Source organism: Mesoplodon mirus (genome assembly GCF_964341445.2).
Source record: "Mesoplodon mirus genome assembly, chromosome: 7".
Taxonomy (NCBI): Eukaryota; Metazoa; Chordata; class Mammalia; order Artiodactyla; family Ziphiidae; genus Mesoplodon; species Mesoplodon mirus.
This window is the reverse complement of record NC_138983.1, coordinates 16844227-16866926: the sequence shown is the minus strand read 5'-3', so window position 1 is coordinate 16866926 and position 22700 is coordinate 16844227. Positions and strand designations below refer to the sequence as shown.

The following is a 22700-nucleotide window of genomic DNA, read 5'->3' as shown; positions in this document are numbered from 1 at the left end:
TACGGGTATTAATTTCTACATTAGACGTGGTGAAAAGCAAGTGGCTTTTATAATGAGCAAGAGGCAATAAACTGACATCATTTCCAAGGGGTTTTGATTCTACTGACAGTCAAAATGGCCCTCTACAGCAACGGTGTCCACTAGAACTTCCAGTGATGATGGAAATACTCTGTATCTGTGTAGCCCAATGTGGTAGCCACTATACACATGACTGTTGATCCCTTGAGATATGGCTAGTGTGCTGAAGAACTGAGTTTTTAATTAATTTAGAGCTGGCAACCAGTGGCTAGCATATGGGGCTGCACAGCTCCATAGCTTAGGCCAGGCCATTTTTAAGGTGTGCAAATTAAGAACATTTAGCATGAGAGGGGAATCTCATGCCTGTCTGTGATCTCAGCCATTTATATGTTTTCTTTTGAGCTTTGGAAAAATGGCAGGAGGCTGAGAGGAAGAGCAACACTTAGAAAAAATGAAACTGTCTCCCTGTGAGGGTGTTGACATATCACAGTGAGGGGGGTGGTGGAGATTTGTTTCAGAGAAGAAGACCTTTCTCCACAAGACTTAAAAGAGCTATTGCTGCTCATTGACGGGAGATAAAATTGAAACATGTCTATGTCCTCATAAATAAGTTTTAAATTGCTTTGGAATAAAAGTGTAAGTGTGCGTATGTCAGAGTTATTCATATTTCCATTTAGCATCGAGTGCCCAAGGAGTACCATTCTAGAGAACCAAGAATAAACTTGACCTTTCGGACAGTTTATCCTGACCCTTGAGGGGCACACTGGTGATGTGAGGTCTTGGAGAGGGAAGCTGTGCTGAGACTGAGCAAACCTTCCACCATGAAGAAACTTCCGGAGACTGGTCCAGCTGCTCTCATGGTGTGGCTCTTTGGAAGATGTGGATGGGATTTGCTTCCCAGCTTGGAGTCCTATTAAATGACAGCCTGCAGTTCATGTTTGTAATATGTTTACTGTGGGAACAGTAATCCCTAATCATGTTTTGAAATCACATATTTTCTTTAGGCAAGTTAAAAACTGCTGTGGCTGTGTTCACAGATGATTTTGTCCATAAGCAGTTTTTTTTCTGTCCTCTCCCGCTTCATTTGAAGAAATATGAATGGACTTTGCTTCCGGGGTAAATCCACACATGTTTGTTCCTTGCGCCTTTAGCAAAGTGGAGGTATAAATATGAGTCAGTGACTCTGGAGCCTTCCGTAGGCAGACAGCTGCTAAAACCCAAACAGAGCTTTGCTGAAGTCTGCCTTGACTCCTGAACATCTTGGCTTGTGTGCTATTGTGATGCAAAGCTGCATATTCTGGGAGCACTTTATTTAACTGAGTCTCCTTGCCTGTCCATCTTCCCAGGATATGCCCAGACAGGTTACAGGCCTCTGAATAAAGAGCAGAGGTGGTATTCTCCAGTGCATCTCCAAGCAGCCACCTGGACTACTTGAAATACAAGAGAAAACTGTCCCCTCAAAGGGAGGAAGAATTGAGTGATGTCATGAGAAATTTCGGCTGAAGAGCAGCAAATGCCCTGCTAGTGGCAGCTGTTCTACATAGATTAGTTCCCCCTGGAGAATGACTTGAGTCATTTAAACCCTAGCCAGATAGGAGCGGGAGCGGTCCTACAGGGAATAGACTCAGTTACCTAACAGTCCTGTTCACTTTGGAGTTCAGTAGCCCTATGACTAAGGCTTTCTTCTGACTCAGTGTTTTCTTCTACACATGTTCACGAGATGAAAGGGTTAGTCTCTGATGTCACCAGGGTTCCCAAAGCAGACAGAGCAACTGCCCCTTGTTGCATCATAAAAGCATGTGTCTTCCTGACCCCTTGACTTAGGAGCAGCATGCCAATTCCAAACCAAGACAGGGAAAACCGGAGAGAAAGAGAATGGATTTAAATGGATGAAAGTAGGGCGAGAGAGTTAGAGTTCCCCTTAGCTCCCTGCGGGGAAAGTTTAGCAAGCCTTCTTGCTTTTGATCTTGTTTCCATTCCGTGCTGTAAGATTGATGATCTCCATGATCACAATAAAATGCCAAAGGCTGGGCAGGCTCTTCCCCAGAAGGCAGATGAATGCCATGCCTGGCCAGGCGCTGTTCTCTGACAAGCTCTGTAGCTTCTTGAAACAGTCTCTTTCTTTTAAATGTTGTTCCCTGTGTGTTGCTCCTTTCTCTAAGAAATGCTAAATGCTTTATGAAATCTGAACATCATACTGACTGAGCCTTCCCGTGAGGGAGGTACAAATCACCATAACTATAAAATGAAACCTACTTAATCCCTAGCTTTCCTCCAATTCAAACAAACACAACCTGGCCAGGGTGGTGCAGCCAGCTTCGGCTATGAGTTGGCTGCATGACCTGGGGAAATTTCTCTTCTGTTCCCACAAGTGACAGGGCTGGCAGATAGATGACTCCAGGTCTTAACCACATCCCGCCTGACCCGGGATCATGCTCTCCCCTCACGTCAGCTACGATTTCACCTTTTCCCTCATCACTGCCCTGTCTGTCAGGGAAACTAACTCCTACTCTTCAGCAGACAGCGTGGACAACCACCTGGGTTTCTTCCCTGAGAGCAGCAGTCTTAGGTTTTGTTTCTGGCTGTCAAATGCCAGAACTGCCATTCTTTCTACCACTAAGATAATGTCCCTTCTGAAATGTCAGGTAGGTACTTGCCATAGAATAAAAGTACAGGGTTAGGACCGGACAGGAATTCCAGACCCCAGCAAAGGAGGCCCATGGTCAGTGACTGCACCAACCTGTTGCTGTGTTTTACTGGTGGTAGATCTTAACTAGGAATTAAGGGCGAAGCTGTTTTTGCCAACATTACTTGTAAAGCAGAAGGAGCAAATATAACGGCTGTCGCATGAAGAAAAACAGGTCTAGTTTTTTAGTTGCCTGTTTTTTGAGCTTTAGTAACCTGCCAGGACAATTTAATAACCGTCCTAGGAGCGTTTCATACATAATTCCTAATCCTCCCTGAAGCCCTGCCAAAACAAGATGCTATTCCCATTGTAGAGACTAGGCAACTGAGCCTCCAAGAGGTGAGGTCATTTCCTAGGACTTATGAACGGCAGAACCAGTACATACAGCACAGGCTCACGCCTAGACTGTGCTTTTCCCTCTGCCGTGCAGGATTTAGGCAGAATGGTGGGCACCCCCAGGCCCATGAGCCTCAGGGCTTGCTCAGGCAGAGCAGGCAACCCAAGCTCACCCTAGTGCCCTGCTGGCCAGGCTGACTGCCGGGCCACTCTGTTTGTCCCCTGGCTTTCCTGTGAACCAGTGCAGGTATCTGCACCTCATCTCTCCTTAATCAACATGAGCATCTCCTAGTCAGAAACTCTGCTGCCAACTGGACTAGAACTGTCCAGTTTACTGGGGGAAGCTCCTTTTGGGGGGACACAGCCCAATTTATGACAAATTAGACAAATTCTCATCTAACCTTCCTGGCAAGTGACTGAGAACATGTTTCCTGACCATATCCAAGCAAACGTTCAGAGGTAGACAGGTGGCCCCTTCCTCCATTCTTATCTGTGAGTACATTTGAGGACCCTGATGCCCAGACTGAGCATCAGGCTTCCTCACGATGCTTACCCATACCACGACTCCGATCAGCAGACAGCCCGAGAAGCAGGGTGAGCTCTGCACGCTAAAAACATGTTGACAACAGGCACCTTGCCTCAAAGCGTGGGTCGGAACAGTCTGACACAACATCAGATTGTATCCTCAGTATACAACTAACCACTAACTCACATGGCATTGATGATTCCTAATAAGTTTGGGTCACAGCTCATAAACCTGCCCTTTTCCTGTGACACTGACTCCCTGCCGCCTCCATGGCTGGTATGACCTGCCCTCGTGAGTGGCAGGTATGTCTGGACCTGGTCAGTAAGTGGCACCGTCTCCTGAATTGTGTCATGGCAACCCCAGAAGAGTTAAGTGGGCACTGCAGTGAGCAGAACGCTCCAGTTGGACGGCTTCAGAGAAAACCCTGACATATGATGGGTCCCTGCCCTGCTGGGAATATTTCTTCCTTGAGTTCTGGCAGCTTTTACTTGGCTGCAGACTATCTAAGACCCGCTTTGCCTTTTCTGGTCATAAACACTTGTAGTGTTGAATCTGAAGTCTTGATGGCTTTATTTTCTTAACTATGCCTTTGAAAAAGCCGAATGTTTCCATAGTGACGCATTCTGTTTGTTTAAATCTTTACATGTATGTGGTCCCACCCCCACGCTCTCCTCAGAGGGGTTTAGTTTACAACTGTCTCCTTACCCCCTCCCAGCTTCCCTTTGCAAGGAACCCCAGTAGGAGACCCCTGTCAGTTTTGTGCTGCTGGAATCCATTCTTGGATATGATGATTCCTGTGTCTCGGGGTCAGCAGGGAAATTATTTTGATGTTTACTAATGAGGGTGGAACACAGGCTAATGGTGCCTTTTCCAGCTGGCTTAGTACTGCTGTGACAAATCAGAAAAGCCTTCCCCAGCCTGTGACCAGGGCCCCATGCTGGGCTGGGCTTTCAGCTGGGTGCGTAGGAAAACAGGATAAATTAGGTAGTATTTTTGTAGCTAACATTACCCAAAAGATTGTTTTCTCAGATGAGCCAACTTGGAGATGACCAAGGCATGTGTGACACTGTTATCATTACAGTTATTTGAATGCTATCACTCCCCCTCCATGTAATGGTGATGTCATACTCCCTGGACACCAGGGGCAGTCCCTATTCTCATGTGGCCTCCACGAGTGTGGACGTGCTCAGGCAGGATCCTGGCCTCTGACCCCACTAGCTTTTAACTCTGGACACAAGGTCTAGGTTTCTAAAAGGGAAGGAAAGGTGAAAGCCAGAAGTGTAGAGTATTTACTGGACCTGTTGCATACATAATCTGACTTATTCTTAAAAGCAACCCTATGAGGCGGTTGGTTGGTTTTTTAAACAGATGAGGAAACTGAGGTACCTAGAGAGGATAGATTAGATCCTGAGACTGGGTGTCCCTCGTGGGCAGGCTGCTGCGTGGTTACTCGTCCGCAGGCATTTAGTGCGATCTCTGGGCCTCCCCCGGCCCTGGCGTAGGGGGGATGGGGGAAGCCGCAGCCTGAGTCTCCTGGGGCTGGAGGGTCTGTGCTTTCTCATCCCCTTTAGCAGCCGGCAAAACCTCGGGTCCTTGCCTGGGAGCCTGGAAGCTTCTCCCCAGGGGGCGGGAAGCAGGAGGAAGTGGTGGGCCAGGCGCGGGGCTCTCGAGGGCTGCGTGATCAGGTTGCAGTTAGCCGCCCACTGCAGGAAGGGTGTGGGCGAGCGCTGTGGCCAGCGCCTGCCGCGCAGCGCCTGTGATGCTCCAGACGCCCCCCCAGAAGGCGAGCGCGAGCCTGCCGGAGCAGCATTAGCCGCGGAGACCGAACGGCGGCCTCGCCTTTCCAGGAGGCTGCAGCGGGGAGGCCCTCCCCCCGCCCGTTCTGTCGCTCTGAGGACTGAGTCGGAGCCTCTGCCACGAGGTCCCTCCCTGCCCCCACCCTTGTCAGCATGAGGATGGGACCATCTAGGAAAGGAACCCACACCCTCCAGAAAGCGATTCTGGGTTGCGGGCTGTGTCGTCCCTGCCTAAAGAAGGTTTGTGGGATGGGTGGACGACGGATGCCGTGAGGGCCTCCCAGACTCGGGCCTGGGGTATTCAGGCTGCTGCCCACCCGGTCGGGACTCAGGAGAGTCCAGGAGAGGAGGAGGGCCCCCCAGAAGTGTCTCCCCCATGCCCCTGTTGGTTAGAGAAAACTTTTCTGGAATGTTCTCTCTGAAAAATGTATCAAGGGATTAGCCACTAATTTCTTCCCTGCACCCTGTCTCTGATGTTCGCCACGAGCCTCTCTTCACCCCGTGTGAAGGGGAAAGGAGGACAGTTAGCCTAGAGGCAAAAATCTGGGGAGGAAGTCTGAGTGTGTGGCTTCCCGCTCGCCCCCCAGTCGGCCCCCTGGAGGGCCTCCCGCCCTGGGCTGGGAGAGGGGCGGCCAGAGAGGAGAGCTGGCGGACTCTCCCCCCGCCTTGCTCTTTGTCTCCACAAGTCCTGTGAGGGTGTAGGCTAGGAGCTACTCTCCCCGTTGGACAGATGCTCTTCTGAGGGCCACCCAGGGCCACGCCGGCAGAAGCAGCGTGAAGAGCCACAGCAAGTGCCCAGGCCAGTGTTCTTCCCACCGCTCTGAGGTTCCGCGACCTCTTCTGAGATCCCCAGCTGAAGGCAGACCCTGGTGACAAGAGGGAACATGGGCACAGACAGCCCCAGAAGGTCGCAGTGCCTGTTGGGGCAACCCTCCAGGGACTGGTGTTGGCGGTCTCCATGCCGCCCCGGCCGGGTGGCTCGGCACGTGGCCAGGATCCCTGGCGCAGCTCGAGGGAGCGTCTTCCTGCCAAACATAGAGCAGGCCGAGCTCTGCATCAGCTCCTCGGGGGACTTAGCTGGATACCTTCAGGCAAGACTGGTCAGGCCCCCCTTACTGTCACAGTGCTGCCTGCAAGGGTGGAATTAGGAAAGAGCTTTGACACCCCACCCCCACCCCCGCTCTGTCCCAGGCTCCACATCTGGCAGACTTACTGCAGAGCCCCCGTGGGTCTAGCTTCAACTTGAGCCAGGCTGACCTGGCCTTGAGTCCCACTCTGTCCTTCCTAGCTGAGTCACCTTGGACCCGTCTGTCAGCCCCCAAGCCTCAGTCTCCAGCTGTGAAGTGGACACAGAGGCAGCCACCTCTCCGAGGTCTTGTGAGGGTCGAGCTCATGAATGTGACATGTCTGACACTAATGTGCCTAGCAATGTAATCGTTTTAAGTAGAACATTCCACATGCCCTGCTAGCCCCAACCCTAACCCCTCTGCTGGGTGGGCAGTGCCGCTGTGACTGACAGATGGCCCTGTGACCCTACCTTTCCCCTTGCCCGGCTCCCTGGGTGCCTGCACCTCTGTTGCGGGCAGCGAGGGGAGGCCCAGTGGCTGTGGGAGGAAGAGTAAGATGGGAATTGTGCACGCAGAGGCTGATCATATTAAGGTCCAGCTGCACTTAAGTGTCTCCTGGGAAGCTTTTTACAGCGCACTGAAGAGAGCTCCCAGATGCCAAAGCGGCCTTGCATCGAGGCCCGGTAGCTCTTAGCAGCCTCGCCACATGCTCCCCAGGTAATTGGTCTCCTAATGCACCAGCCCTGGCTGGGTTCCACTGCCTCTTCCCCCTCGGGTCAGTTCATGATGTTCCCCAGCCTGGCGAGCGGGTCACAGACCAGTGTGACACACCCCCGCCAGTCACATTGTTTTCTTGTCCTTGCAGGCCATTTCTAGATTCTGTACAGAATGCCTTGGCCTGGAAGAGTAAACAAGATTGCCAGGCAATCTTGAATCAGGAATTGTGTTCAAGACCAGGGCTTTTATGTCCAGAAATTGTGTGTTAGATGCAGTAGGGAACATATAAAAGGGAGACACCACCCCTCCTATTACAGATAGAAGTAAACCAGCATGGTTTTCATTTTCTTCTTCAACATGAGTGTTTATTCCTAACTACAAAAGGGATATGTGTTCTTGGTAAGAAATTTAAAAGAAAGATAAAAGGAAAATCATTTATAACTTCACACCAGAGATGACAGCTCTTCACATTTTGCAGTGGATTTCTTCTCTACACGTTTGTATACTTCAAAAAAAAAAAAAAAGAAAGCAACTTCATACTGAACTCATCAACTTGTAGCCTTTTGCTACTTATTTTTTAAATTGACGCATGATGCATGACATTAATTGTTGTTCCTTAAGAAGTGGCTGCATAGAATGGTATATAGTTGTATCATTATGTACCCAGTCCGTTGTGTCGGATAACTCAAGCATTGTTCAGGTTGGAGTTGCTTTTGCTATTTGTAACCATTCTGTTGATTTTGGAAATCATGAGAGTGGATGGTGGGGCGGCAGTGTAGCTAGGAGTCCAGGATTTGGCCTCAATCAGACCTCAATTCAAATAATAAAAGAAGAGATAAGTAACATTTTTATAGAGCCTGAATATTGTGCCAGGCACTATGTTAAGTGCTTTACATACATTAACTCATGATTTATGAATCCACATAACAGGCCATGGGCTAGGCATTATTTTTATTCCCACTTTACAATTGATGAAACTGAAGCACCAGCCCTCCACTTTTGCAGCCGTCCTATGGCCAAACCTTTGTGCACGTGTATGATTGTTTCTTAGAATACATTCCTGAAAGTGGGGTCCTGGCCCAGATTTGGAAGGCTATACGTATTTTTAAGGCCTTGAATACATAATGTGAATGACTTTCCAGAAAGGTTGCCCCAACTTCTCCTACCACCAGTGTTTGTGTATATTTGAGAAAATCGTGCCATGCTTTGAGCAGCAATAATGTGCCAGGCCAGTGCTCTAGAAAGCTCTCCTTGAAGGAGAGGCTGTGCCTGGCACAGAGTAAGCAAGCACTCAGTACATCTTAACCAGTGTTAGAATTGTCATGTAATGTGTCGTTTGTTGAGAAAACAAGATGCATATTTGAAGAACCTCAATAACAAGGTGAATGTGGAACAAGGGGTCCTGACAGTGAGTGCCACACGTGTTGGAGGAATATGGGACGTAATTTGGGGTAGTGGTCATGGAAGGCTGCATGGCGGAGGAGGCACTTGGAGAATGGGAAGGAGGACCCTGAAGTAACAGCCTGAAGGCTCATGAGCAGTGGAGCCTAGGTGGCTTGTGTCCAGGGCCTGTGTAGGGAGTGCTGAGCTGGAGGAGAGACAGTGAGAGAAGAAGATGGGCCCAGATCAGGCCTGGGAGCCGCCCCAGGCCAAAGGCTCTGATAGTGGGGAGCTTCCGAGGGCTGAGACTTTTAGGAAAACGTACTTATCAGGAGGGAGCGAGGGGATGGGACTCGAGGTGGGGAGACGTGTGCGAGACCGGGACGGGAGCCCAGGCAGAGGGCTCTGCGTGTGTGGCCTGGTAGGCACTCTGGGAGCAGTGAGGAGAAAGGATGTTGGGTTTCCTGGTGCTGGTAACACCCTTCTTGCCGCGAGTCCTGAAGCAAAAGAAAAACAGACACAGGGCTCAGCTGTGAGGTCAACATGTCTGACAGAGCTGGATGGGAGACCTTGGCTTCTATCCATGACCATGGTCAGACTCTTGATACTCCCTCACCAAGTCTGGGCCTTGGGGCACCCTGTTCAAGGAAACAGCACAGCAGGCCCTGTCCCCACCAGCTGCTGGGAGAGTCACTGCCAGCCTCGCCACGCCTGCGCGTGGAGAGCCGAGGAGGTGGGCCTCCAGGCCTGCTTCCAGCAGGTGGACGCTGGCCCTTCCCCGTGTCCCTCCCTCCCAGGCGGGGGACACAGGAGCCGAGCAGCACACTCCCTCTCTGTGGGCGGGCACATCTGCAAGTGGGCAGGAAAGGGATTCGCCGTTCCCCCAGGCCACTGCCTTCTCCAAGCTCCCCTGTCAGAGAAGGCTGTCGTCCTCTCCTGGAGGAGGGACTCAGGGGGCTTGGGAGAACATTTCCAGTATTCTTCCCCCTCCCAGGGCTGGAACCTTCCTTTCCTGGTTGCAACTAAGGTAAGAGATACTCCCCCCTCCCCGACAGTCATCCTGCTCCATCCAGGATCCTTTGGAGGAAAGGCTGCCGGGAATCAGCCGGGCAGGGGAGTGTCCAGGTGTCAGTTTTGGTGCCGTGTAGACCTGGTTCTAGAGCCAGCTCCTCCGCTTACTGCTGTGTGGCCTTTGGCAAATTTCTTGCCCTGAGTTTGTCTGCCAATAAGACTGGGTTGTTGCGAGAATTGAGCGTGACAGTGTAGACCTGTCTCGGTCTGGGTAACTGTCATCATCAAATAATGTAGGCGGGGAGGAGGATCCTCCAACCTGCGGGCTTGGGGCAGATCTCACTGTGATGGAGGTGGCGTGACTTCTGTGTAGACGGGTCTAGGACAAGGCCTTGGGGGAGAGCGGCCCCAGCCTGGCCAAGAGAGACTCAGGAGGCGGCTGTACAGGGGCCACTGGGGTGGGGGGCAGTGGGAAGGAGTGTGGAAAGGGACCTGATTCTGGGGTGTTCCCATGGAGGGGGGCTTGGGAGGAGGGAAAGGAGGCGGGGGGAGAGCCAGAGAGGAAGGAGAAAGTTCTTTCACGACACCCCATTTCCCCCCACCCCAATACAAAGCAGTGTATTCTTCCCACTCTCGCCTGGGAGCAACATGGGGTAACAGTTGGCAAGGCTGATTGTGTCTAAGGTTAAAAGGTGAGTAAGAAGTTGGGCCTCTGAAAGGTGGCCCCTGGGTGCTGGGGCAGTAGTGTCCTGGCATCCTGCCTCTGGGCCCTGGGCCAAGCCCTTCTGCACTTGGCCCCACTTTTCCCACCTGCAGAATACAGGGGTTGCACAAATTTAATTTTTTGTAGGTGTTTTGACCACAGTTCATGGTTAAGAAAAAAAAGTTTACACACACATTTAACTAAAACTAAAGCTTAATAGAACAATACTTTATTACACGTCTCTACTCTGATGTTGTCTGTTGTGCATCATTCAAAAATGCTTGTGATGGCTCCCTAACTGATTGTATGGCCCACTAATGAGCCACACCCCTCACTCTGAACACTGACCCAGCTCATCTGGAAGTTTCCTTCCTGCGCTGGCAGCTGGCAGTTCTATTCCATTTCCTCTGGCCTCATGACCCCCATCAACCAAGCCTTTGTGGTTTTCTTCTTCGTATCTTCAAACAGTAATCTCAGATGCGGGAGGGAGCCCCTGGCCTGATGGCACTGCTCCGAGTGCCCTCTCACCTCCCTGGGAGGTCCTGGCGCACCCACTGTCTGGCTGGGCCCTGCCTGCACTGTGTCAAGTGCCGAGATGCCCGTGGGTGGGGAGGGCCCCTTGCCATCACCACGGGCAAAGGAGTGGGTTTGGATGTCATCCACACTCCTCTCCCCACCCAACCCGGCCACTGCCTGGGCCAGAGGACACCAGGCTTCTCTCTGGAAAAGTTGTTGGGGGACTTCCCTGGTGGCACAGTGGTTAAGAGTCCGCCTGCCAATGCAGGGGACATGGGTTCGATCCCTGGTCAAGGAAGATCCCACATGCTGCAGAGCAACTAAGCCCACGTGCCACAACTACTGAAGCCCGTGTGCCTAGAGCCTGTGCTCCACAACAAGAGAAGCCACCTCAGTGAGAAGCCCACGCACCGCAACAAAGAGTAGCCCCCACTCACCACAACTAGAGAAAGCCCACGCACAGCAACGAAGACCCAACACGGCCAAAAATAAATAAATAAATAAATTTAAAAAAAAGTTGTTGGGAAGTGGAGCCTCCCAGTTGGAATTCCAGACTCTTCCCCAGGCACAGCCACTTCATCGTGTCCCTCCTTTCACTGAACCCCTGTCTGGGCAGGTCCAGGCGTCACCATCGTGGGAGCTGCTGATGGATGATGAGATGAGCTTTGGCAGTGACAGACTTGGGTTCAAACCTTAGCTCTATCTCTGCCTGGCTGTGTGGCCTTGTGAAAGTTCCCTAACGTCTCTGAGCCTGTTTCCTCATCTAAAGTTTGGAGGTAGCAACACCCATCTTGCAGGATAAACTTAAGGGGGAGATGATAGGTACCGAGTGCTTTGTGTTGGTGCCTGGCCTGAAGAAAACTTGTTCCTTGAAATCCCATTCCCTTGGGTGTCCCTGTGAGGGAATGGCTGGAGAAATGGCAGCTGTTGCCGCCTTAAAGAAAGAAGGGGGAGATGTCTTCCATGGGCCAGTTATAGGAGGGCAGTGTCGGAGAGAGGCTGCCTTAAGTGGGCTGTTCCGGGAGTGACCTGCAGCCCCAGCGTGTCCAAAATGTGCAAAGAGACTGGGGTGCAGCAGGCAGGCATCTTGTGTCCACTGGGCAGCTGGAGACAATGTCTGAGGAGGCAGACAGGCAGGGAGTGGGGAGAATGGAGTCTCTGGGCCCCCATGGAGGGCCAGGAGCTTTTCACGAGGCTGATGGTGTGTGCCAGTTCAAGGCCAGGCTCACAACACATCACACAACAGGGCATCGTTTCAACCCTAATTTTTTGGAATACATTTAAAAATTCACCCTCCTGCAGGGCAAGTTTTACCCCATTATGTTCTCATAGAATAATCTGGTTTGATCCTCATAACCGCCACCCTGGGTAAAGGATGGGGCAGGCACAAGGCCTCCGCCTTCACAGGGTAGCAGTGCAGAAGAACTTTCTGGCAAACACTAGAACCAGGGTGCCCAAGCAGGCAGTCTCGATACGCTGTTTGCCTCTTCTCATGCTGTTACCCATTGCCGAGGCTGCGTGAACGTCTTCTTTGTGGGTTGTCTTCAGAACCCACAACACTTTCTTTTTGGTGCCCCCCTGCCATGATGATAATTATTGAAACATCCGTATCCGGGCTCAGATCCGAGTTGTTATGGATCTGAGCCAAGTTGGAGACAGGCATGAGCGCACCTCTATCTTCAGAGACTGCTGTTCCTGGGCAGCTGCTTCCCAGAACACAGAAAGCCATTCCTCCCAGGGCTCCTGTGCGTATTGGCTCTTGATAGCTGTAGACACCGGGGCTCTGACAGCTGAGGCGACTTGCCCAAGGCCACACAGCTCCAAGAGCAGAGGCTAGCCCGGGGCCCTTTGAAATGCTGCCTTATGCAGCTGGGACTTGGCACTAACTGGGAAGACCTCTGGCCCCGTCACGTCTGTGTTCTCGGCCAGCTCCAGCTGCCCTCTGCTCTGTTTTGCCAATAACCAGAAGACTCTCCTTCCAGGGCAGAGACTGGCACTTTAACCTTGGAACATAAATAAGTTCCTGGGGCTTGCTTTGGGGAACACATGGGGCTGGCTCGTGGTTCAGTAGAGGTGGTGAAATTTCTCAGAATTTGAGGTTGCATGCGCTGCTTTAGGCCTACTAGCTGGGGGGTATCTCTGGGCCTCAGTTTCCCTGCCTATATGTGAGGGGCAGTGCCAGATGGACCCCTTCCGGAGAACCTGTCCTCAGGCCAGCGAAGCTGGACTAAAAAGTTCAGGACTGGGTTCCATCCTTATTCTGCCACCACCTTGCTGCTTGCTGTGTGAGCTTCATCTAGTTTCCCTCCCCTCTCTGAGCCCCTGTTCTCCACTCAAAAGACAGCAAAGATATCCCTGCTTTGCTGAGGTCATAGAGGGGAAACTGCTTTGCCAAGCTCAAGTGCCACAGATGGTAATGTTATCATTATCCACGTAGTGATTCCCTGGCCAGCAGGCCCGGGAGAGGTGACACTCAGGCCTGCAAAACATGCAGGAAGGACTGGGCCACAGACCCTGGGCCGCCAAAGCTGTGCCAGGTAGCAAGCCCTTAGCAGGGAAATGCATTCCCATTATTCACATCAGCAAGCCAGGCCCACAGCCTGGGCATGATTGTTGGGAGGTTTCCCTGGGCTCTGGGTCCCCAAGAATCTCCCTGCTCCCCAGTCCAGGATCGTGTTCCCTGGGGTTCATCCTGGGAGTGGGGGGTTGTCAGGGTGCCTCCCCCAGTGGGACGAGCCCTGCCGTGCCAGCTCCAGCAGCCTCCCTGCCAGCAGCTGGTATTCTGTTGCACTGCGTACAGTGAGGCCCAGATTAGACAGTGAGCTCATCGTGACATGAATGGGGCCACCGGGGGGGTGGAGGGGACTGGAGGCTGAAGATCTGACTTGAGGGTATCGCTGGGGATCTCCCTGCGCCCTATCCCTTCTCTCTGTCTCTCAGGCTCACACTCTCTCCCCGCTCCCGTGCACACACCAACACCCTCTCTTGGAGCTTGCTGGGGATTGTCATGGCAACCGTCCAGCAAAATTATCAAAACACTTTTATGCTCACAGTCTTACCAGACCAAGAGCTCATTCTGAGTGAGGCAGAAGCAGGTGGTTGGATGCTGAAGCCACGGGCTTTGTGCGAAGGGCCCACAGCGGGGGAGAGGGCGCAACAGGAGGGGAGGGTGGGGCCCGGCGGCAGGACCCCTGGGGAGAGGCCTTGGCACTTGTTCCTCCCCACTCCTTATGCCACATTCACATTTGTATTCCATCTCCGCACACCTGGATTCACACACACACACACACACACACACACACACACACACACACACGTAGACAAGCGGTCGCTGAGCCAAATACACCCAGAGTACAGATGGACCCAAACAGCAACATGTGGAATAACCATGACCTCATTGAGCGCTTGGAGGCCTGAGATCCACTCTGGGGAGACTTCTGGGCGAGCAGGAGGGCACAGCCAGCTGACCCAGGCTTCTAGCTGGCAATAGGTCTGTGCCAGGGCAGCAAAGCAGCCACAGGAAGAGGCCGAGCCCTCTTGTCGGGAAGCAGAGGAGGACCTGTGACCAGAACCACCCTGACCTGGTTCTTCCCACCTTGCTGCACGGCCTCCGTGGCTCACTGCCTCTCTGCATCCCGGAACGGACTCAGCATCCCTGCTCCCTTCTGACCTGGGCCAGGGTACCGCAGGCTCCCTTGGAAACAAAGCCCTGCTAATAGCCGAATAACCGGTGGTCGCTATTTTCAAACCCTGGTTCTGCCCGAAAGCCAAAGTGTGGGTGGGGATGGTGGAGGAGGTGATGGCACAAGCCCCTCCCCAGTCTGCTGCCATCTTCCTGCCCCGTCTGCTCCCCCAGCAGCCCCCTCCATGGAGGGGAGCCTTCCCCTGCAGCCTCAGCCCGGGCTGCTTGCCCCTCTCTGGCCCAAGAGGAAACATCTGCTTCCTGCAACTGGGTCCCCCCATCTGTACATCCTTCCAAGGATTCTAGAATATTAGAGCTGGAGGGGCCCCCAGCAAATCCGAGTCTAGCCTCCTCACTTTACGGATGGGGAAACTGAGGCTCAGAGATGGGAAGCAGTGGGTTCAACGCCACAGGGTATGTGGCTGATGGAGCTGATGCTGCAACCTGGGTGTCTGAATTCTAGTCCTGTGCTGTTCCCGGCACATCAAAGCGATGGTGAGATGCACTGTTGCAAACAGTGAGCACTGATTTCTGAGTCAGGCAGACCTGGCTTGAGTGGCGGCTTCAGCACGTAACACCAAAGGTGACCCCGGTAAGCTGCAAAGCACCCTCAGTCCTCAGCTGTAAAATGGGGTGATAGTAGGGTCCCCCTTAAGGGATGCCATGAGGATGATTTAAGAGAGGCACGTGTAAAGCACTATTGGCACAGAGTAGGTGTTGCACAGATGACGTTCTCTGTCCTTCCTCTGCAGTTCCAGGGCTACAGGCCTGCTGAGAACAGGGACCATCCTGCATCCCCAGTAATGGCCACCCCGTGTCCCAGGGTGACCAGGGGAAGCAACCTAGCCTGTCCTGGAAAGACAGAGTCCACCGGGAAGGCAGACCACACTGACAAGTATGAGTAAATGAGAAGGCCTTGTAGACAGCGACCGAGGGGGGAGCCTTGAAGAGCGTGGCCAGGAAGGCCGCTCTGAGGAAGCAGCAGGGGAGCTGAGACGTCCTCAACGCAGGGAAACAAAGGGCTTGGCCCAGGCCTCACAGGAAGTTCAGGTGGAGCCAGACTAGGACCTGTCTTTAGACTGCCATTCTAATCATCTCCCTCCTTCTAGAAACCTCCTTCTCTGGGATTCTGACATGTTCTTCTGGTGTCGCTCTTACCCTGTTGGACGTTGCTTCTCTGAGTCCTTGACTGGCTCATACTCCTCCCATTGTTGGCTGATTCCAGCCCTGCTCTGTCTGGAAGGTGGGTTTTCACCCGCTCCCCTGTCTACACCCTGACGAGTCCCAAACGGCCACCTACATCCCTCGCCTCTCCTCTAAGTTCCAGTGTCCTGCTCGACCTCTCCACCTGGATGTCTAGTGGTTCTCTTGGTTAGGACAATCTAAGTCAGTATAATAGAGACCCCAAATTAGAGTAGCTTAAAAATACTCAGTTGGTGGCTCTCAGAAAATAGCTCCAAGGGAAATGTTTCGGGTTGGTAGAGAGCTCCATCCCACAGGGTCATTTAGGGACCCAGACTGAGGATGGCACTGCTGTCTTTAACACGAAACCACCAGGGCTTCCAGCCAGTGTGAGGGAAAGAACACGGAAATCCCGGGCAGGACTTTCTTCTTAAGCAAGTTAGACAGGAGTCTGACTTCTGCTCACTTGCACAGATGAGAGCTTAGACACACAGCCCCCCGGAGCTGCAAAGGAAGCTGGGAAGTGGGCCCAGCTGGGTGGACAGCTAGCAGTCTCTACCACGCTCCACCCCCTAGAATGGTGAGGCCTTCCCGCCCTGGTGGTGGGGGACCCCCTTCTCTGGGGGCAACTCCCTCATCTGGTGTCTCCCTGGCCCCCGGCTTTGCCTTTGGCACATTCCTCCTTGTCTGTGGCTCTCGACCACCACCCAACAGGGTGTTGAAAGCCTGTCCTCCTTGAGCGCTTACTTAGGCTGGGACAATCATGGGCTTTTGAAGTCTAGCCTTTCAATTTCGTTGATAATAACAACCCCTTCAGAAACGTAGTAGGCTTTGGGTCTTTCTGCTTCTAGTCAGTTCCGTGGGCAGTAACCACACTCCAAGTTCCTTTCTTGATGGAGTTACTGTCTGTCTGTGTTGCCCAACCCACCTCTTTCTCTCCCATTTTATTTATTTATTTATTTTTTTGCGGTACGCGGGCCTCTCACTGTTGCGGCCTCTCCCGCTGCAGAGCACAGGCTCTGGACGCGCAGGCTCAGCGGCCATGGCTCACGGGCCCAGCCGCTCCACGGCATGTGGGATCTTCCCAGACCGGGGCACGAACCCGTGTCCCCTGCATCGGCAGGTGGTCTCTCAACCACTGCACCACCAGGGAAGCCCTTTGTCTCCCATTTTAAATGAAAGTTTAAAAGTCCCTGAGGACATTTGAAATAATAGACTTGGATGACAAGGCAATACCCCTAAGAGAATACTTTGCCACAAGGGTGATTCCTTTGTTTGGCTTATTGTTTGGCCTAATAGACAGGCTTTGAGAAAGGCTCTGAGCGCCAAAGGTCTGATCTCCTGTTCTTTGGGCAAAACCAGTTGGTTTTTCCAGCCCTGAGGACAGTGATTTTCTATGTTATCTCCTTTTCTGTTCATCTCTTCTTGCAAACCAGCCAATCTCTTTCTTGTAGTATCTTGCGAAAGGCAGCATCAAGCAGCCAACACATGAAAATGTTTTGGCTCTTTCAAACCATTTTTCTAGAATTAGTGGCTCAGGTAGGCATGTGGTCTGCCTTCCAAATTATCACAGGTAATGTTTTTATTAAACGTTTTGTCACAACATAACAAGGGTCACTGGTTTTCCATTCTCCAGTATTTGTTTCCATGTTGCTCACCACCTGTTGGCCAAGCCAGTGCCACATGTTTTAGGGTTTTTATACATGGAAGCTTTCCATTCCTGGTGCCAATTTCTGTATCAGAATATTGCTAAGCTGCTATTAAAAGGAACTCCCCAATACAGTGGCTTTAGGATTAGAGAAGTTAATTTTTCTCTCACATAATATGGTTCTGATATGATCATTTCAGGCATCACCCTGGTGGGTAGTGGATTTTGATGGGTAACCTGCAGACCCCAACCCCACAATGGCCCTCCCCTCCCCAACCTTCTCTTCCCCACACCCCTCCCCTGTATCAGTGGCACCACCATCTAACATTTGCTGAGGCCAAATACAAAGATGTCAGCCTTGATTTCCACCCCCCTCCCCTCAACACCTCCTCCCGCCATCCAGTCCATCAGCAAGTTCTCTCAGTCCTATCCCCAGACAAATCCCAAATCTGACCACTTCCCTACAGCTCCGTTTTCTTCACTCTCATCCAGGTCTTCCGTGTCCTATATCTGTGGGTCATGTAACGATCTTCTATGTGGGATGCCTGCTGCTTCCCCTACCCTTTCCAGTTACTCTTCACACGGCAGCCAGAGTGAGCTTTTAAAAACATAGAACGGAGCTCCCCTGCTCAGAATGCTCCAGTGCCTTACCAAAGCCCTCAGGATAAAGTGCAATCTCCTGACATATACACACTACTATATATGAAATAGATAACTAATAAGGACCTACTGTAAAGCACAGGGAACTCTACTCAGTACTCTGTAATGACCTATATGGGAAAAGAATCTAAAAAAGAGTGGATATATGTTGATATATCACTGATTCACTTTGCTATACAGCCGAAACTAACACAGCATTGTAAATCAACTAGCCTCCAATAAAAATTAAAATAAATAAATAAGTTTTTTTAAAGAAAATGCTAACTCCTTAACATGGCCCTCAAGGCCTTCCGTGAGTGTCCTTACTTCTCATGCCCCTTGCCCCCTCCACTTTAGCCACATGGGTCTTCTTGCTGTTCCTGGAATAAGCCAAGCTCCTTCCTGCCTCACTGTCTTTACACCACATTCCCTCAGCCCTAAACATTCTCCCCGCACTGGTCACACGCCGGTTCCTTCTTTGTCCTCCAAGGGGCAGACAGCTTCAGTGTAGTGTGTAAGCGAGAGGGCTTAGGAGCTAAGTCGTCTGGGTTTGAATCTCAGCTCTGCTGCTTACTAGCTGTGTGACCTTGGGGAAAGGTGCTTAGCTCCTCTGTGCCTTGGTTTTCCTATCTGTAAATGGGGATAGTAAAAGTACTTGTTATCCAGGGCTGCTAAGAGGATTAAATAAAATAGTGAACACATTAAATGAGTTAATGCGTAAAAAGTGCTCAGAGTGTGGCATCTATTAAACACTTGGTGGTGCTACGATTGTCCTTTGGGGGGCACCTTAAATATCACCCACTCTGGGGACTTCCCTGGTGGCGCAGTGGTTAAGAATCCGCCTGCCAATGCAGGGGACACGGGTTCGAGCCCTGGTCCGGGAAGATCCCACATGCCGCGGAGCAGCTAAGCCCGTGTGCCACAACTACTGAGCCTGCGCTCTGGAGCCTGTGAGCCACAACTACTGAGCCCACGCACCACAACTACTGAAGCATGCACGCTAGAGCCCATTCTCCGCAACTAGTGAAAGCCCACGCGCAGCAACAAAGACCCAACGCAGCCAAAAATAAATAAATAAATAAATATTAAAAAAAAAATCACCCACTCTGAGGAGCCTTTCCTTGCTTCCTCGCCACCCCCTCCACCTCTCCATCTGCATCGCTATCACACCACCCACAGTACATTTCTTGTTTAGGTGTTTATTGTCTGTCGTGCCCCCTTACCTAGACTGTCACTTTCACGAGCGCAGGGACTTTCCTGAGCTGATGCACAGTAGGTTCTCAATAACTCTTTGTTGAATGGCTATGGAAGGAACGGAGGCCAAATTCCATGGATTCCCTCCTTTCTCAGCAGCCCCGTGAGCTGGCTGCTGGCACCCCAGGGCCGTGTGTCAGAGCAATGCTCACAGTTTTCCTCTTGGGAGTCTGGGAACCCCGGGGCAGGGGACCTGCTCTTGGAAGCCAGCCGTGGGGGCATTGGTAGGTATCAACCCCTAACAGGGGACTATGAGAGCATGGACTCTGGAGTGGAGCCCACTTTTCCCCAGCAGTCTCCAATGGGCTAATTACTTCTCCTCTCTGTGCCTCCACTTTATGAAAAACTGGGAGAATACGAATTACCTCACAGGACTGTTAGGAAGATGAAGTAGGAGAATATATGTAAAACACAGCTCACTGCCTAGCCTGGAGTAAAGCTCTCCAGATGGTTAGTGATCATTATTGTTGTTAGTACCATATCTAAGTGTCATTCTTCTGAGCACGAATGGGGGTGCGCGAGGGACTTGGGGGTGCGGGTAGTGAGGAGACAAACAGAGAGAAGACAGGGAAGAGAAGTGGACTGGAAAAATCGGGTGTGTTTGTATTCGTGCCCGCGTGTGTGTATGTGTGTGTGTGTGTGTTTGGGGAGGGAGGTGGCATGGATCCAAAGAGGACATCCAGTCCTTCCTCGGAACTCAGTTTTGGGGAGGCCGGGTGGCCTGGCTCTCCGTGCAGCAAGGAGACTGGGGGCTGCCCCCGCTCCGCGCGCTCAGCGCAGAACCCGCGCGGCCAAATAACCAAGCGCCTTGATTGTGCGCCTCTGGGATTAGGAGGCTGGAGAGGCGGACGTGCGGCCCCCGCGGTCGCAGCGGTTGGTCCAGACTTGGGGATCCCAGGGCGGGCAGGACCCCTGCTCCGGGGCCACCCTGCGCCCCTGCTCCGCAGCGTTCTCCGGAGCCTCGGATGCTCCCGGAACCCCCCGCGGGCGGGGCCTGCCTTCCGGAGCCGGGCTGGCGGGCGGCGCTGGGGAAAGGGCCGCGACTTTCCCAGAGTGGCGGGGCGACGTCAGGCGGAAGGGCGCGGGGCGCGCACGCTTTAAAAGGCATTCGCTGTCATCCGAGCTCGCAGCCGTGGGGGCAGGAGCCGGCTATATAAGCGGCGAGCCGGGCGGCCGCGGGGCAGACGGCGACAGCAGCGGCGGCGAGCGCCTCGGAGCGCAGCGGAGCAGCGCCCCCGTAGCCCCGCGCCCCTCGACGGGTCCGCCTGCCCTCCCGAGGAGCGCCGACCCGGGCCCGCGAGGGCCGCCGCCACCCCGCAGCAGATTTGGATCCCCCGCCCGGCGAGCCCCAGGCTGCTGCCTCCCGGGGGGCCCCGGCGCAGCGGCCGCCCCCGGAGAGCCCCGCCGCCCCGCCGCCCGGTCCCGAAGACGCCGGCAGCGCCATGGCGGCCGCCAAGCCCGGCGAGCTGATGGGCATCTGCTCCAGCTACCAGGCAGTGATGCCGCACTTCGTGTGCCTGGCCGATGAGTTCCCACAGCCCGTGCGGCCCGCCAAGCTGTCCAAGGGCAAGGGCCGGCTGCGGCGGCCGCGCCAGTCCCGCTTCAAGACGCAGCCGGTGACCTTCGACGAGATCCAGGAGGTGGAGGAGGAGGGCGTGTCCCCCATGGAGGAAGAGAAGGCCAAGAAGTCGTTCCTGCAGAGCCTGGAGTGCCTGCGCCGCAGCACGCAGAGCCTGTCGCTGCAGAGGGAGCATCTCGGCAGCTGCAAACTGAGAAACAGCCTGGACTCCAGCGACTCCGACTCGGCCCTGTGAGGGGCGCCGCCCGCAGCCGGGACTCGCGCGCCTCGGCGGCCCGCCGGGGACAGGTGTGCGAACCCCTAGGGGCCCCGCCCCCCGGGGTCCCCCCGAGAACCGCCGCCCCTCGAGCGCTTGCACCCAAGCCCGGCTGCGAACTGGTCGGGGCACCCCGAGCTGCGCTTGCCCTGGGCGGGAGCGCGCGCCGGGGCGCCAGGGAGGGGGCCCGCTTTCTCTGCCCTTGTAAATGTTTATTTTTTAACTCTTCCCAGTACGAACTCTGCTGTGAGTGTGTGCGGGGAGGCGCACCCTCGCCGAGTCGCCCCGGGTCACCAGGGCTTCCCGGAGAGCCGCTCCACGCCCTTGTCCGATGGTTTGCAACTCCGATTTTGCACACGGCTCCACCGTGCCCCCCAGCGCACACCCGTTCACACTCACGCCCACACACTCTCGCTGAACACTTTTATAATTGTTAGGCGCGGCCGATGGGACTTGGGGCGCAGCGCAGCTGCTGCTGTGGCCGGAGGATTGATATTTATTTTTGCATTGCGATGGCTGACGGCGTTTATTTAACGATCTTTTTACCTGGATATGTCTGTGAGACTCCCGAACGGAGACAAATAAAGTCAATATATTTGCACAGTGCATTTCTCAAGGCTCTTGACTTCTTGAACCTTGAGGGCCCAGGCTCCCAAGACTGGGGGAGAAGTGGGGAGGATTCGCTGGAACGGGGGGGGGGGCGGGAATCCCCGGGTGGAGGCAACTCCACAAGCTTCGGTCACCGGAACGACGTCGCGTCCCCGGCGCCCGGGTGCATTACCCGCCTCCCCGGTGGATCCACCGGCCCAGAGCTCTCCTGCCTCCCGGGTCTGTTCCCCATCGGCGGTGTCCAGGGTGGGGTGGAGCAGCTAGGGAGGCGAAGGTTGGCGCTGTGCGGACGGAGAGCGCCTGCCTGGCGTAGCTGACCTCTCAGGGAGACCCGGGTCAGGGTCATCGCCTGGTACCCACCACAGAAGACCCCACTCACTCCGAGCCCTTTCTAGGCGACGGGTGGGGAGATGCCTGAGCCAGCGATAGGAGACCCAGGCGGGGATATGTGGGTGGTGGGGTCCGAAGCAGGGCTGGGAGCTGGCGAGAGTGTGGGTACGCCCTCAAAGTCGCCTGCGGGTGAGGGCCCCGCTGCCCCAGCGCTGACTCAGCCTGATGCCAGGCGCCCCTGCGCTGGGGGAGCAAACGGCGGCTGTTTCGGTTCTTTGGTCCTTTTCTCCAGCTCTTCCCTTTGCCCTCTTCAAGGGTCCTCAAAGAATCTGTCTTTGGTCAGAGCCTGAAGGGCGCTTGGGTACCACGGAGTCCCCCCCCACACACACGCCTTTGCTTACAGATGAGAAAACAAACCTAGCAGAGAGGGAAAGGTCACATGAAGAGCAGGGGCCGCGCAGCCTGCTCTCCTGACTCCGCGTCCAGTGCTCCTTGCGTCACAGGACTCTGTCTTTCCAGTGCTTTCCAGCAGCTGTCTGCATCCCTGTCTACGCCCTGAATCCTCTGGGTTAGCAGTGTAAGAGGCTCCTCCGGCCCGTTGTGGTAATGGGGGTAATAAACCACATTCGGTTGAGGAGGGCAGGTCCTCACACTTGGGGGCCCCTCCCAGCCCACCCCTCCAAGAACACTCCAGACTTGAGCCACCAGAGCCAGGCTTTCCGCTGAGCAGTTTAGAGAGACGCGGAGAGGATGGATGCCCCCTGG

General features: G+C 53.7%; 2 protein-coding genes across 5 annotated transcripts in view; both read left to right on the top strand.

Moving 5' to 3' along the window:
• The window catches only part of ALKBH3 (alkB homolog 3, alpha-ketoglutarate dependent dioxygenase), a 35903-nt gene extending 34846 nt beyond the window's left edge, over positions 1 to 1057 (top strand). For all 4 annotated transcript variants that reach the window (XM_082627286.1, XM_082627285.1, XM_082627284.1 and 1 more), the window contains one exon: positions 696 to 1057. In XM_082627286.1, coding sequence (XP_082483412.1) covers positions 696 to 773 — 78 coding nt within the window. In that variant the 3' untranslated portion in view covers positions 774 to 1057. The remainder of the gene's footprint in view (positions 1 to 695) is intronic.
• Positions 1058 to 20279: 19222 nt separating this feature from the next.
• On the top strand, positions 20280 to 21602 carry LOC309808615 (uncharacterized protein C11orf96 homolog). Its single transcript, XM_082629085.1, has one exon. The coding sequence runs from the start codon at positions 20604 to 20606 to the stop codon at positions 20973 to 20975; it is 372 nt and encodes a 123-aa protein (XP_082485211.1). The 5' UTR covers positions 20280 to 20603; the 3' UTR covers positions 20976 to 21602.
• Positions 21603 to 22700: the final 1098 nt, after the last annotated feature.